Source organism: Castanea sativa, chromosome 11, assembly GCF_040712315.1.
Source record: "Castanea sativa cultivar Marrone di Chiusa Pesio chromosome 11, ASM4071231v1".
In the NCBI taxonomy this organism is placed as follows: Eukaryota; Viridiplantae; Streptophyta; class Magnoliopsida; order Fagales; family Fagaceae; genus Castanea; species Castanea sativa.
Genome location: NC_134023.1, coordinates 13,470,725 through 13,486,422, shown reverse-complemented (window position 1 = coordinate 13,486,422; position 15,698 = coordinate 13,470,725). Strand labels below are relative to the sequence as shown.

The window sequence follows — 15,698 nt, the reverse complement described above, 5'->3', positions numbered from 1 at the left end:
CATTATCCAGCAATTCATTAATTTCTTTTCTGAGTTTATCAACTTCATTTCCCCTGCTACCGTCCCTATTTTGGAAAACAAGCTCACTTAGTGCTCTTCATTTGTTCTGAATTTGCTTAGGGATCAGCCCAAACACAATTTTATTCCACTGGGTTAAGTCAGAAGCAAACTGCCTTAGACCTTCAGCCATACCACTCGGATTGCTTAGATTTTCCTTATCTCTCCAATTAACTTTTATAACATTTCTGCATTCTTCTCTCCTAGCCCACATAGCTTCAAAATGAAACCGACGCTTCCTCGTGGGCCGTAGGGCAAAAGAATTATAGATCAGGAGAGCGCAGTGATCAGAAGTGGAGTCCACAATATGATGAACCCGGGCATCCTTAAAATAATTAATCCATCCTGTGGTAGTTAAAGCCCGGTCCAACCTCAGATACGTTCTATCATCCCCTTCCCTCATATTGCACCATGTATAATCTGGGCTGAAAATCCCAAATCTCTAAAGCCGCATTCGTCAATAACAGCAACAAAATTATCAATTTGTTTTTGAGGGCGTCTGGCTCCCCCCAATTCTTCTCTTGCTGAAGATATCTCATTAAAATCACCAAAACAAATCCATGGCAACTGAGATTTCCTATGCAGTACTCTTAATTGTTCCCAAGATTCTTTCCTTCGATGCGTTTCTGGATGCCCATAGAATCCTGTAATTCTCCATTTGAAACCTGACTGTGATTCCATAACCATTGCATCAATGTAATCCAACTTAATATCTTTTTTCCACAGCATTGCCAATCCCCCACTTTTATCTGACTTTGGGATAATTAAACCATTACTGAAACCAACTTTTCCTTTGATTTTTTCCATACCTTTTTTATTCAGCTTCATCTCTGATAAAAAGACGATGTTGGGATCCCACCGCTGCACAATCTCACGCAGTGCTCTCACTGACCGAAGGTTCCCAAGCCCCCGGCAGTTCCAGCCAAGGGCGATCATTGCTCCCGACGGTGCTGCTTAATAGCCACCGCCGATATCTCAGTTGCTTCTTTTTCATCAAAGAGAAGTGCTTCACAAACTCTCTTCTGAGCTCTTCCTTCGCTATCTTCCAAGACTTCAATATCTCCAGCCCTTTTCTTACCTCCAATGTAGACTTGGGCCTCCTTATTTTCACGTTGGCTCTTGCCCATTTCCCTTGCTACTTTTTTCAAGCTACATTTGATCTTGGCCTTTCTTCCTTTGTCTGAGCCCAAAACTTGGGCTTTGTTTTTTATTTCCTCAGATGCTCCACTCATTGGCCTCATTGGGCTTATATTTCCACTAATTTCGTTGTTGGGCTTTTGGGATAGGCCCGCTACTAAAAACTCTTCCTTGTTGCTTTCGGACAAATTCCTGACTAGATCAGGTTTGGTTCGGTTCTGCTCTTCTTGTGTCCCCCTTTTTTGCGCTAGAAACTTCTCCACTTTCTCCATGTTGTCCCATCTGCCCTGCATATTTGGCTCACTAATATCTGTCATTTCTGCATTCCTATTTTCAAGGCCCTGATCCCACATTCTAACCTCGTTTCCACCGCCTCATCGTTTTGGGTTCAGCAGTTTCTTCCTCCATTGATTCCTGGCTTCTGCTGCTTGTGGGTTTTGCTTTATCGGCACTAAATTTACTTAGACCGCCTGCCTTCATCCACTCACCATATTGTCGAGTATTTTGCTGCCCCTCTAAATTTTGTGTGAAATGTTTGTCATCATGTCCAAGCTTCCCACAAATGAAATAGAAAATGGGGAGCCTCTCATACTTAAAATTGACCCAGAACCTTTCGCCTTCTGCATTTGTGATATGGGCTCCCCTTCTTAGTGAACTCTAAATTGGAAGGTTTACTCTTATCCTCATAAATTTGCCTTGGTCAGCTTGCCATGATCGTTTATCAACTTCTATGACTTCACCAAGTTTACTTCCTATTTCTTTCCCTACTTCCTCAGACAGAAATTTAAAGGGCAAACCCCATACTTGAACCCAGAACGGGCTATGAGTGAAGGTGATGTTTGCTGCGGTCATCCCTTTCTTCCATTTGCTTAAGAGAAGAAGGTTGTTTTCAAAATTCCATGGACCACTTCTTTCCACCCATTCCATCTGATACTTGGAGTTGAACTTGAATTGGAGAATGTTCCCACCTCTGCAATTCTTAACGCAGATCCCATCTTCCATGTTGACTTTAAAGTATTTTTAAGTGCCCGCTGGTTTTGTTGACGTTCAGACTGCAATCATCCAAACAGACTGAGGTGACATTCCTCAAGGAGCTCCGGCCTACTTACTGCAGTAATAGGGATGTCTTCTTCTTCTTCTTCCTTAGTCAGCTGTAGCTTTTGGAGTCCCTCCATTACCACTTGATCCATTTTGGCTTTTGGGGATTTTCTAGAGGCAGCTTTCACCACGGCTATGAGAGTGCCGAGAGAGAGGTCCCTAGAATAGAATTCAGGGGAGAAAAAAGAGCTCTTACTATGGAGAGAGAGAAAAACTCCTGCATGGGAGAGAAAAACGCCTTTTACAACAACAAAGGGATAGGTTAACATGTAGTTATTAATATAGGTTAATATAGAATAATGTAAAAATATTAAATACACTGATTTTTTTTTGTGAATAAATAATTTGATTTTAAACAAAGAAAAGATTAAAGAATCCGTCCAACTCGAATCGAACCAAAGAATCTAGAAGTTTAGAATTAGAATCATTCATTTTTTCAGTCATATTTTTAAAACCATGATAAATTCCTATAATTGATTTTTAAATAATTCCATAGTTTCAACAAGAAGAATGGAGGATTTGAACCCTGTATGCTTTATTGGACACACTAAGAACTAAGAAGTGTCAGTTGAGTTACAAAAGTATTGATTATAAATTCCTATAATTAATATGACTTTTATTCGATGCATAGATTATGGGAAAGTCAATTACAATGTTTGATTTATTTATAAGAAAAAATACAAATCATTTGAGAACCAATGCTGATGATGCAACTTTTAGTATTAACATACCAATTTCTAAAAATTTTCAAACAAAAATGTTTTGGGCCCTCTAATTTCAAATTCTGGTTTCGTCTCTGCTCACTACCATTTGTCATTGTATATTTAAAACAAAAAGACATGTTCAGTTTAAAAAGTACTAGAGGTAAGCCAAACCTTTTAATTTATTTGTACTGACGGAATATATTGTTCAATTCTAGATCTTACTGGTAGTTGTACATGCATGCGTACATGCATGTACTGAAAGATCACAAGAGATATTTTTAATTTTCCTTGGAATAAATTTTAAATAAATTATATTTTTTATTAGTTAGTGTTGGTGAATTTTTGGGATGTAAAAACTATTACCATATTTAGTGTTGGTAAACTTTTATGTATTTTGGGGTTGTTGATGCCCACATTGGCAAGAATGCCCAATAATAGGAAAAAAGTCCAACAATATGAGAGGGAATAAGAAAGAAGAATTAGCAAAGTGAGAAGAAAACCATTAAACCTGAATGGTAGGAATAATGGTCAATGGGCCTGTAAAATAGTAAAAATGCCCTAAAGAAAGCAAGCGGGCCCAAGGGAGCCCAAAGAAAGAAGTAGTAAACCCATGGGCATTATGAGAAATAAAAAACAAGCAAAAATGAGCCAAATGAGCCCAAAGGAAGGAACTAGTAAATGGGGTTGGTGGAAAAGCCAACAAACCTTGAAAGTCCGGGGAAGCCCAAAAGACTTAGCAAAAACCCATGGGAATGAAGGATTGGAATGGGTCAAGGATGCCTGAGGGAACAAAGCGGGTTGAGGATGCCCAAAGGAATAAAATGGGCCAAGGAAGCCCTAAAGGTAGTACTAGGCTACGAGAACTGAGTAAAAGGAAAGTGTACGGTAGGCCCAAAAAAGGCCCAGCAAGCATGAGTCAAATAATAACATGGCAGAATCAATGGGGCGGCATAGTAGAAGTGTCAGCTGACCCACAAAGAAGGCGAGGGTTGGATTGAAGAAGGAAAAGCTCGTGCCCAAGCAAAACCCAGCCCAAGGAGGAAGCAAGATACAAAGAATGAAGACTCAGTGACTCATCCACACCACAAGAGGTAAAAAATGAGTAGCAGAATGTGCAGCAAAGACTAGACAAGCCTAGGCCATGGTAAACGCATGAACAACAGACAAGCCATAGACACACATGGAAGTGGAGCACATATAGGGCTTAGACACTACCCACTTGTACCCAGCCAATATAGGAGCGGTGGGCCATGGGTCAAAGGTAAAAGAGGGTATGGTTTGACGGTAGGAAAAAGGGGGAAGTCTATTCTAAGGTTCCCTCTCAAGCTCTTTTGGAGAAAATATCCTGCTGGGATGACATGCCACCTAAAAGGGGGAAAGATGAATTGGAATCACTAGGTGCATGCCATAAGAGTTAGTAAGAGAGACTGCCTAATCTTTATCCGGATGGGAATGTCACGGAGAGCAAGAAAACAAAACAAAACTCTTTTGTCTAGGAATGAGATATGGCACGGCCAACACAAGTAAGTGGTGATGGATGGACAGCTGATAGACTAGTAGGTGGTTTAGGAAGGACACCCATACTAGGACAGAAGCAATTAAGGGGTAAAACAGTAAAAAACTCATCATGGAAGGCAGTATAAAAAGGGCTTTAGCCATGCACAGTAAAGAACAGAACAAGGGGAGGCAAGCAGGAGAGATAAAATAAGAGAAAAAACAAGTAAGGAAAGAAGTGAAAAATAAGAATATAGGTACCATAGAAATTGGAAAGGAATTAGAAAGGAAGGACAAAGAGGAAGATAGAGTGTGATAGTAGGTATGCACCGATAGGCTATTCCCTTCTCTCCCTTTAATAGCCTACTCTCTAGTAAAGATTAAAGAATTTGAGGATAAGCCATCTAGGCACATTCTTTCAAAGTGAGCAATTTCAGTGGCAACATTTCCTCGTGAGATTGCCCACATTGGAGAGTGGTTCCCTTCCTGTACTTGAATCCGTTGAGAAATCAAGCACGGCAAACTAACCTTTTTCCTTTAATTTTATTGATCAAGCATTAATACTATTTCCTTTTCTTTTATTGTTGTTATTAACTCATTTCTGCCATATTTATATCACTGTATTATTTCCTCCTTTTACTAAGAAAATGGCTTAGTTTTTGTCTTTGGTGATAGCAAGCATATTCTTTTTATTTTGTAATATTATACCCTCCTACTATAACATTCTTGTGACAGCATCTTCTGTCATGGGCACATGTCCAAGGTAGGGGTCCTAGCTTGTGCACAAGCTGGTTTAGGGTGTGTTGCAGTCAAGCCAGTCCCGACTCTCCTACCCCAAAACTATTGGGTCGTAACGTGGCAGGAAACAGCCCAGCCAAGAGTTGGAAAAAAGGCCCACCACAGGGGTTTTACATGTACCAAGTTTTGGGTAATGAATGCTACAATTGAAACTGGAAAAAGGGTGCTAATCAAAGCTATATGATTGAGGGAAATCGAAATTTGGTCGAGCAAAATCAAAATTCAATTGAATAAGCCAATTTTTGATCAAGTAAAAGTCTAGAAAAAAATCTTGTTCAACTAAGATATTTGTTAGACACTCAATTGAACAAAATCCAATTATGGGAATTTCCCTGCTTTGCTCCCAAAGTAAGTTTTGTGCATATCTTTAGCTCAAACCCTATTTGTATTAAACCCATTCCTTAACTATAATCTCTAGAGAAGGAAGATGGCCACTAGAATCGAACTAAAACACTGGTTTACCCTAGTGTCTCCTCCAACCCTCACTCAATTGATAAAACCATTGAGATAATAATCAAATCACTCAAAACACAAAGATCATTATTTGTGTTTTTGGAGTGAGACATCGAAATCATAAAGACTTCTACAAATCTTCAAGTGCCCTTAAAGTAATTGAGAGCTCGATTCAATTGTCAACATCTTAACTTAAGATCAGGAACAGACCTAGGATTTCAAGTTAAGGGGGGCCGGAGTACAAGGAAAAAAAAAAAAAAAAACTCCGAACAGACATCTATATAGTATTAACAAATTATAAAAATACACAAAATCATTATTTCTTAATACATTAAGGTGTAATCATTTACCAACAAAGACAAAAAAACAAAAAAAAATGTTTTTTTTAATACAAGGCTAGTTAGGTTTTTTTATTTATTTATTTTAAATCTAGAGTATTCACAATAATGGTGCTAAAAAATTTAACTTTTAGCACCTCAAAAAACCACTTTATCTATTTTACTACTTCACTTTACAATATACCCAACATCAAATGTTCTATTTTTTTTACTATTTTATTTAAAATAATATAAACAACTCATTAAAATAATAAATAAAGAGAGAAAATTTGAGTTTTTTAATTGAAGGAAGAAAGATAATATTAATAAAATATTTTATTTTATTTTTAACAATTTGTTATAGTCAATTGGTATTTATACTAGTTTATTACAGTTGTAAATAATTTTAGTTTTAGTTTCTTCAATAATACATGGTTTTTTTGGTTCTTTGGTGGTAAAATAGTTTTTTTTTTTTTTTTTATGGCTAGAATACAATCATTATTGTGAATATTTTTTTTATTATTTTGCTAATTTTTTTGGGTTGGATAGTTCATAATTGGGCTAAGCTAGCTAGACTGACTGGGGAAAAGAGGAGCCTAAAGTTTTGAGAAGGGAGTCCAATTATAAAAATAAAATATATAGTAAGTAAAAAAAAATTTAAAAAATTGGGCTATGGGGGCCTGGCTTCTTGGGCTCCACCTGGGTCCGTTCTTGCTTAAGATGACATCACTATGAGGACAGTATGAGGAAGTGGTTGCAGTAAGAAGCTGAGAGCTTAGATACAAGTCGGGCTATATGCCTATAAGTATTGGAGGTAATGTAAGTCTTGATTGTATCACAATCTGTTCATAGTAGATTTGACGAGATTGGTATAGGTCGTAGAGTGTTTTTTTTTTTTTTTGGGGTTGGATTTTCACTTCATGAACAATTTTCTTTTTCTTTTTTGTGTGGTTGTTCTTGTTGCGCTTATTCATTGTTTATCAGTATTAATGAATCCGATTAATTAAGTACTTGAACTTAATTAGATAAATTTGTAGCAACTTGTACTGGGGTAAAATATAAATAACAAAAAGTATGATTGTATTAAAAATAAACTATAAAATTTTTTAAGCAAATAAATATCTTATTTTTTTAGAAAAGAAAATCCAAACCAACCTTCGACTTAATTAACCCAAACCAACCTTATTTCAACTCTTTAAATTAGCTTAATCATCCTATCACTCTAATGGAGGTACGATTGATCAACACAAAAGGGAAGGTTGTTTAAGTAATATAAGTCTTGGAATTAAATTGAAAATTTTCATATTTTATTATTCTTGATTTCTTTCTTGCAAGCAATTATGGGCGTTGCCTCAAAATTTTAAATTTTTTTTACATATTTATCCAGTGAAATTTTGGGTCTCGAAAATAAGTGGTAGTTCCCTTAAATCCCCTTCCCTCAAAAGAGATTTAATGATTTAGTCCATTGACTATAGAGGTAAGCAAACCTTTATATATATATTATGGAATTTTTAAAATTTGGCAAACACATATGTTGTTGTTTTACTTTGATTCCATTGAAATGTTTTATTTGTTTTTGATAGACAATTTAGTCATCTACAGAGAAAATGACTTGATGTTGTAGTCCATTGACTATAAAGGCAAGGAAATTTTTTTTTATTTTCATATGCTGAATTTAATTTGCTTTGAAAATTTCATTATTCTATTGAAATTAAATGTTTTATCTGTTTTTGATAGAAATTTGGTCATTTATAGAGAAAAATAAAAAATTCTGGAATTTTATAGTACAGTCAATAATAAAGTTATTTTATTATGAGAAAAATCGCCGTAAAATATAACATAGATGAAAGATGCTATTTGGATATTTGTTTGTACATGTATATACTATATAGTAAACTTGTCACTTTGTATACTTTCAAAAATTGGAATACAATTTTTCTTCAAAACTCCCCTTTTATGTATGAAGAGTTGATAAATTTCATAAAATGTATTTACAATTAATGGTTTACTACAATACAAGATCCATTAAAATTTACATTTCTTTTTAACAGTTATTGATGTTATAAATTATCATTGGAGCAACAACACTAATATAAAGAAATTACTAACATCATTTTAATTATTATTAATAAAAGCATATCATTTCAACCATTACAAAAATCTATCAAATGGGAAAAAAATAAAAAATAAAAAATAAAAATATTACAAAAAAATAAAAAAGTAAAAGCTGTCGTCATATTCCAAAACTTATTGAATGTATATTATCATGATTCCCATGTGACTGATGAAAAACTCGTTGATTCTACTAATAAATGTGATACTTACTAATTCAGCGAAAAAAAAAATGATACTTACTAAAAAGACATGCTTACGTAATAATTAAAGAAAAGAGAATACCTACATGGCTACATGCCAACATTCCCATCTGTCAAATCCAACTAAATGATAGTGTTAACGGGGCAACGTAATATATGGTGTATACTAAGAAATAGATTTATATCACACCACTTTGCATTGTATCAAAATTTATACTAGTTTTATACGATGTAGAGCCAATAAAGTTAACTTTTTAAATTTTACTTATCACTTCAATAATATTTTTAGTTCTCTTATTAAATTATACCAATTTTTTATTAGTTATACCTCACAATAAATCATTCTTAATGAATCTTTTACGATGCCTATTAATATTTCCCTTTCAAGAATACAAAAAGTGGGGTTTTTTTTGGGTCCCTCATCAATTTATGCCAAATTTTTTTATTAGTTGAATCCCATAATAAATCATTCTTAACAAATATTTTATAATACACGTTAACATTTTCCTTTCAAGAATACAAAAAGTGAGGTTGGAGTAGGATTGAGAATAAAAATCACAATGGCAAACATAACCAATATATGCTCTCTGTAAGGTTAGGGGCACGTAAACACAATCTAAATCTTTGGCCCCGTTAACCTCTCCCTTTAAAGAATGCAAAAAATGGAGTTGGGGTAAGATTGAGAATTAAAATCACAATGGCAAACATGGCCAATATATGCTTTCTGTAAGGTTTAGGGCATGTAAACCCAATCTAAATCTTTGGCCCCCGTTAGCTTTTGTCTTTCAAGGGTACAAAAAGTGGTGTTGGAGTAGGACTGAGAATTAAAATCATAGTGGCAGCAAACATGGTTAATATATGCTTTCCGCAAGGGTACGTAAACACAATCTAAGTATTTCGCTAAAAAAAAATGCAAGAACAAGTCTAGAAGACAATGAATGAATAAGGTAAATCACTTGATTCATTAAATTAAATATGGAGTCATGTGGTTTTGTATTATTTATTACTTTATTGGATCAAGCTCTCGCTCGCATATGTTCCTAAAGTTCATTGCCGGCCAATTTAAATTTATTATTGCATGAAGCAAATTTTCTCGGGTGTATTCTTTCTAGAATATAAACAAGAAAAACTATACATCAATTCTAGACCCATGTCTTTGAAATTATTTATATAATATTGAAGGAAATTTTTTTTTTTTTTTTTTTTCATATCTACAATTTATTTTAAACAATGGAAGAATTTTAGATATTTTTACTATCAGTTTTACTAAGGCATTTAAGAGCATACATTAGTAGATTATTTTAGAAAAAAATTTATAATAAAATGAAAAAGTGAAAGTTTTTTTTTAAAAATGGATAGTCATATGTTAACTGATTCTTTTACGAGAGAGAGAGAGAGAGAGAGAGAGAGAGAGAGAGAGAGAGAGAGAGAGAGAGAGAGAGAGAGAATATATAAACAAGATGTGATTGAAACCAAATCCAATAATCTATGTATTGTCATATGGTACTGTAGTCATATATATCTCATATGTGTTGTAATGCACAAAAAATATAAGAAATGGTTTTACTCCGACGGAGTTGACACCATCGGAACTCATGGCAAAATTGAACACATATCATGTCTGTTTGGATTGAGGGGGGGGGGGGGGAGGAGAGGGAGTAGAGTAGAGTGAATTTAGCCCAAAATTAGCTTATTTTCAGCTAATTCTACTATGTTTTTCTCCACTTCTCCTCTTTTCCCCTGCCATCTAAACAGGCCCTAAGATTGGCATTGAGAGAGAGCATATATAGTTGTCAAGAGTTGACTGAAGTGATTGGATGGTGTGTTTTGTTTGATTGATTGTTTGAATGAATCAAAGGAGTGTTGGGTTGTGTGGCCAAATAGCCCACAATATGAATGCTGAATTGTGTGGTCAAATAACCCACAATGTGTGTAATTCTCAAAAGAAATTACCTTACACAATATTGTACATGAAATAATTATTATTAATAAAATTATTTGAATAATGAAATTGCATGTTTTGGCCATGATTGGTTGTGTGGGATTTGTTGAGGACTCTTTTTTCAGCCTACATGGCACTACTTCATTGGCAACTCATGCCACATCAACATATTATTGATTTTTTTGGGTAAATCTATTTAAAACCCCAAATAAGTTCATATTTCATTCAACTACATGGATTGGGCTCATGTGGCTCGTGAGATCCTTACTTCAAGAGGCAGATTCATGGTCCACATTTCATTTTCATCAATTGGGATCATAACTCATGATATCATCAACATCAACATATGGATCGGGCTCACACAATGAATCAAAGCTCATAGCCCATATTACCTCTCTCATATTCATGGAAAGTGGCTTCTTCAACAAAAGCCCATATTCACACAAAACGACAACAAAACCCGAGGTATGTTATCTTATCTTCGGCTTATGATTCAAGTTCATGAGTCTTTTGGGGAAACTTTGGGAGTCGTGGTATGGAGGGCCAAGAGGTATATTCAGTAAAGCTCTAGTGGTTCAAAGTTGATAAAAGAAACATATTGATTGGTGTGTCTTCTCCAACTCCCTCAACTCTGACGAGTCCGTGTGTAGCGGGTAACATATAGTAAGCATCTTTTACCACATAACACTTAAAATGATAAGATTCCTCATTGCTCTTTTTCTAAAACTTAATATTCATCATATGACAAATATTCAATATCCCTAGCCATATAAATGCTGAGAAAATAACTATTCATTCAATCTCCAACTGTTCCTATACAAATTTAGAAACTTAATTATATTATTCTACATAAACTACATTACTTCTTTCAGCTAAAATCCAACTTAAACACATGACCTAATTTGATTGATTATCTTTAATCTTCAAATATATAAAATATTCATGATATCTCTAATACCCAGCTGCTACCTGCCACAATCAGACTAGCTATCCCTTTGCCAGCTGCTAGAGTAGAGCACTAAATGCTCTTCTTGCTCACCAAGATTAAGTCACAACACAATGAGACCTTGACTAAGTCTCTAAAGCTTTATTAACTATCAACCTATCATTCTATTATTTACTAAAAATGTGTTGTAATGGAACCTTGGACCAAAACTATAAACACCCAAAAAAAGGAAGCCTTTTTAGCAGAACCTCAACAGTGTATTTAGCACTTGACACCTGGCTGGAAGTGATATCATCAGCCATTTAATGCTGAAATCCCAGCATCCAGCTACTATACCCAAAATAGCAAGATACCCTTAAAAGAGATCTTACCGTTCTCAGCCAAATCCATGAAATATCCATCCCAGCAGCATGACATCTGACCTCATTTGCTTCTGCCCTAAGCAACAGCCGACTTATGATAGCTGTGATAGCTATCTTATGACAACTGGGACAACTATCTTATGACAGCTGAGACAGCTTTTTCAGAACAGTTGTGACAGCTAACCCAGCAACCTTAACATTACTATTTTTTCCTCATTTAGTTAAGAACTAAAACCAACTAAAGTAACTATTTTTTTCTTGCTAAAATACTTTCCTTTTCTGCTACTCTTTCCCCAGCAGCTCTTACCTAAAACAGTAAGAACACCTTAAACCTAAACATACCATTTTTGGCCAAACCGTAGGATGGAGTTTCCAAAGATTCATTGCTGTTTAAGACAGATTTTGACTGAAATTATTTGCTAAAATACCCCCTTAAACTCAGCTATAAACAGAACCCTTCATCAACACCTCAAGGGAATACCAAGGGAGAAGAACAATTCTTCCATAAGCTTCTCTACTCTCTCCCTCTAATGATCTTCTCAAGCTCTTAATGAAGTTCTGAGCTTCTAAGTTTTTTTTAGTTTCCAAATCAGGAACTAAACTCTTCAGCTCTTAGCTCATAAATATCCTTCATAAGCATGCATACATTTTCTAGCAGAAGATCCTAGCAGTAAATCCTAACAACATTACTAAACACACTACAACACTATTACCTCTCATATACTCATTCTCTCACTCTCTATATTGAGAAAATACATCTATCTTGCTACTCCTATCTCCGAATAATTAAACACATCTCTATATTCTTCTCTTTCAAAATCTTTCCTCTTATAAAGCAATCTCTACTACCCCTACAGTAGAAGATCCCAGCAGTAAATCCCAGCAACATTGCTAAACACACTACAACACTATTACCTTTCTTATACTCATTTTCTCACTCTATATTTTGAAAATACACATATCTTACTGCTCCTATCTCCAAATACCTAAACACATCTCTATACTCTTCTCTTACAAAATCTTTCCCTTGGAAAGCAATCTCTACTACTCCTCTAGCAGAAGATCCCAGTAGTAAATCCCAGTAACATTGCTAAACACACTGCAATACTATTACCCCTTTTATACTCATTCTCTCACTCTCCATATTTAGAAAATACACCTATCTTACTGCTCCTATCTCCAAATACCTAAACACATCTTCATACTCTTCTCTTACAAAATCTTTCCTCTTAAAAAGCAATCTCTACAACTTCTTCAACGGTTATAATCTCATATTTTTACTATTTTTAACCTCCATATCTCTCATACTTCCATATATCGTACATATTACAAATACTACATTCTACAAAGTATCTATATCTTTTACCATCTCCACACTTCTCAAGAGATATCAAACACTTATACTCAGGGCCGGCCCTAGACATTTTGGAACCTTAAGCGAGAACTAAAAATGGGGCCTTTTTTTATACTTATATATTAATTAAATTAATGTTTATTTAATATTTTTATATTATAATATATTTCATTTAAAATACATTTTTCTTGCCTTTTGAAATGCAAATTGACTAATTAAATTTTTGTATTTAAGTTATGAGGACAAAAGGCCCAAGATACTTTTTTAGGCCATGGGCTTGAGCCGAGGACGTTTGCTTGTCCGAGGATGGGTTAATGGTAATAACGATATCAAACTTATAGCCCCAAAAGCAAATGTGGCGGATGAGGTGAATGTAAATAATTCGAGGAAGACCACCTCCTTGGCTGAGTGTAGTGAGGATCAAGTGGTACGTTATGTTAGCTAGAATGATATTTTAAAAGGTCTTGGGAATGAAGATATATTTAAAAAGGGCACAGAGAGTAAGAGGGGTAAAGAAAAGATCTTAGAGAAAGCTGTTACCACCGCATTGAATGCTCTGTACCTAAGTCTCTGACCGCATTTATGAGGAAGTGATACCTGAACAGTGATTTTTAGCCTTACAGCTATTACCTAGGGACTTCCAAAAAATGCAGATGAGACAAGTATCAAGGGGAGCAATCTGAATTAAGGGAAAAGAAGAAGGGACTATAAGAGAGGGAGAAGTCCTATAAAAAAGGGAGGAGGATATTTGTAAAGAATCTTTAAAATAAGAAGAAATATAAACACTTGGTTGTCGGCTTGAGTCCGAGGATAAACTTCATCTTATAAACTTGTTCGTCTATATTGTTTTGTGATCTTGGGTCATTGTCATTATCGTTGAAGCTCATTAGAATCAAGATTTCTAGCCCACACTCTATAAATTTATTGTATTAGGTTTTTTGGGCCTACGTCCTCCTCCTTGTTGGGTTGGGGATCAAATTGACACCTTACATAAGTTCTTCTAACATTTCTAACCAAACAATATATTTATAAAGACTAAAATAAAAAATAACTTTCAAGTGTAGAGTAAATGAGAAATAGAACCTGATTTATATAAAAAATATTGTTGTAGTTTCACCGAACAATTACAAGTTTTTTGCAATTTAAACCTGCATAAATAAAGACTTATTCAATATATTACCACTAACTAAAATATATATATAAAAACACAAGATTAAAATTAAAAAAAAAAATTTTAAGCACAAGCATAACAAAAATTTAAGCACAAGCATAACAAAAATTTAAGCATAGCCATAACACAAGGCTTATTAATAAGATCCACCTAAAAAAAAAACACAAAACAAATCATATCTAATATCTATAACCCAAAAAATAAAAAAACGTAGGGTTTATTTTTTATTTTTTTTAAAAGGCCTAGACAAAGTGAAACACATCCAGGCAGAGGAAGGCGGCCCAATTTTTTATCTTAAGTTACTTAAGTCCAAGCAAATAAAACGTGTGGTGTAGAAGCCAATCGCCCATTCATCAAAAAAGAAAAAAGAAGCCAAGCGTTGAAGCCTGAAGCGCCCAAATAGAAATAGTACCTAACTTGATAGCAAAGTCCCAGACTAGAGATGAGACTTGAGAGAAATCAAAACCTAGAGGGGCCGGAGGCGGAAAGCAGAGAGAATAAGGCAGGCAGAGGAATTTAAGGGAACGGTAAAACTAAAAATTTTAGGGATTTGAGATGTTTTATTTGTTTTGATTTGTGATTGTTTTGTGGTTAATCTCTTAGACCGGATTTATAGTTTATCTTGTTGATTTTTGATTTGTCTAGAGGATAATAATGTTATTTTTGGGTAATGATTTTGTTTAGAACTAATGTATAACCGGATCTACCAAAATTTTTATTTTTTGATTAAAAGGATGTGCTGAAAATAAAACTTTATCTGAAATTTTTTTTTTTTTGTTGCCCCTACTACCTATTGTTTTCTAAAATTTTGGGGCCCTTTTCCACTTGGGGGCCTTAGGCAATTGCCTAATTTGCCTAAGGGAAGGGCTAGTCCTGCTCATACTAAAAGCCCTTCTCATGGAAGACACAAACTTCTAATGCTAAAGCCCTTCTCATGGAAGGCACAAATCCATCTTACACAAAGGTTTTCTCTTAGAAGACACAAATACTCCATACAAAACTCTTTTCATGGAAGACAACACTATTCATAACTTCACAACAACTAAAAGAGCATTGTTAAAGGGGAAAACTCATTTAAGTGCATGATAAGAGGGGCAAGCTTAACCAGCCCTACACACAGCTGGACACTTTCTCTCTCCCTCCAGTTGCACCCATGTTTCCCTCTCAATCTTGAAGTTATCATAGCAAACTATCTCTCTACCACTGGGTTCATTCTGCTAGGATATTATCAACTCATAAAATTTGTACAGCTGGAGCTGCAAACTATCAAAGATAAGTGACTCTGCTTCCATATATTTAAATTTACATTATTGAGTACATGATTACTTCACCTTTAAATACAAATTACTTTATTTCAACTGCTATTACAACTACTAATCAAAGTTATTATATCAAACACATATTACATATTTATTCAACCATTATTGTGATTTTTAGACTTTGGTTTTAATGGTTTTGTAGGCTTAAAAGTACGCTGGTAGCCGTTGGATCACGTGGCCCAATGTTGAGTTCCGGACGCAACTCCCCAAATGAACTCGGGTCTAGCAAGG

General features: G+C 34.7%; 1 protein-coding gene across 1 annotated transcript; it reads right to left on the bottom strand.

The window, feature by feature from the left end:
- Positions 1 to 456: 456 nt before the first annotated feature.
- On the bottom strand, positions 457 to 993 carry LOC142616097 (uncharacterized). Its single transcript, XM_075788984.1, has one exon. The coding sequence runs from the start codon at positions 991 to 993 to the stop codon at positions 457 to 459; it is 537 nt and encodes a 178-aa protein (XP_075645099.1).
- Positions 994 to 15,698: the final 14,705 nt, after the last annotated feature.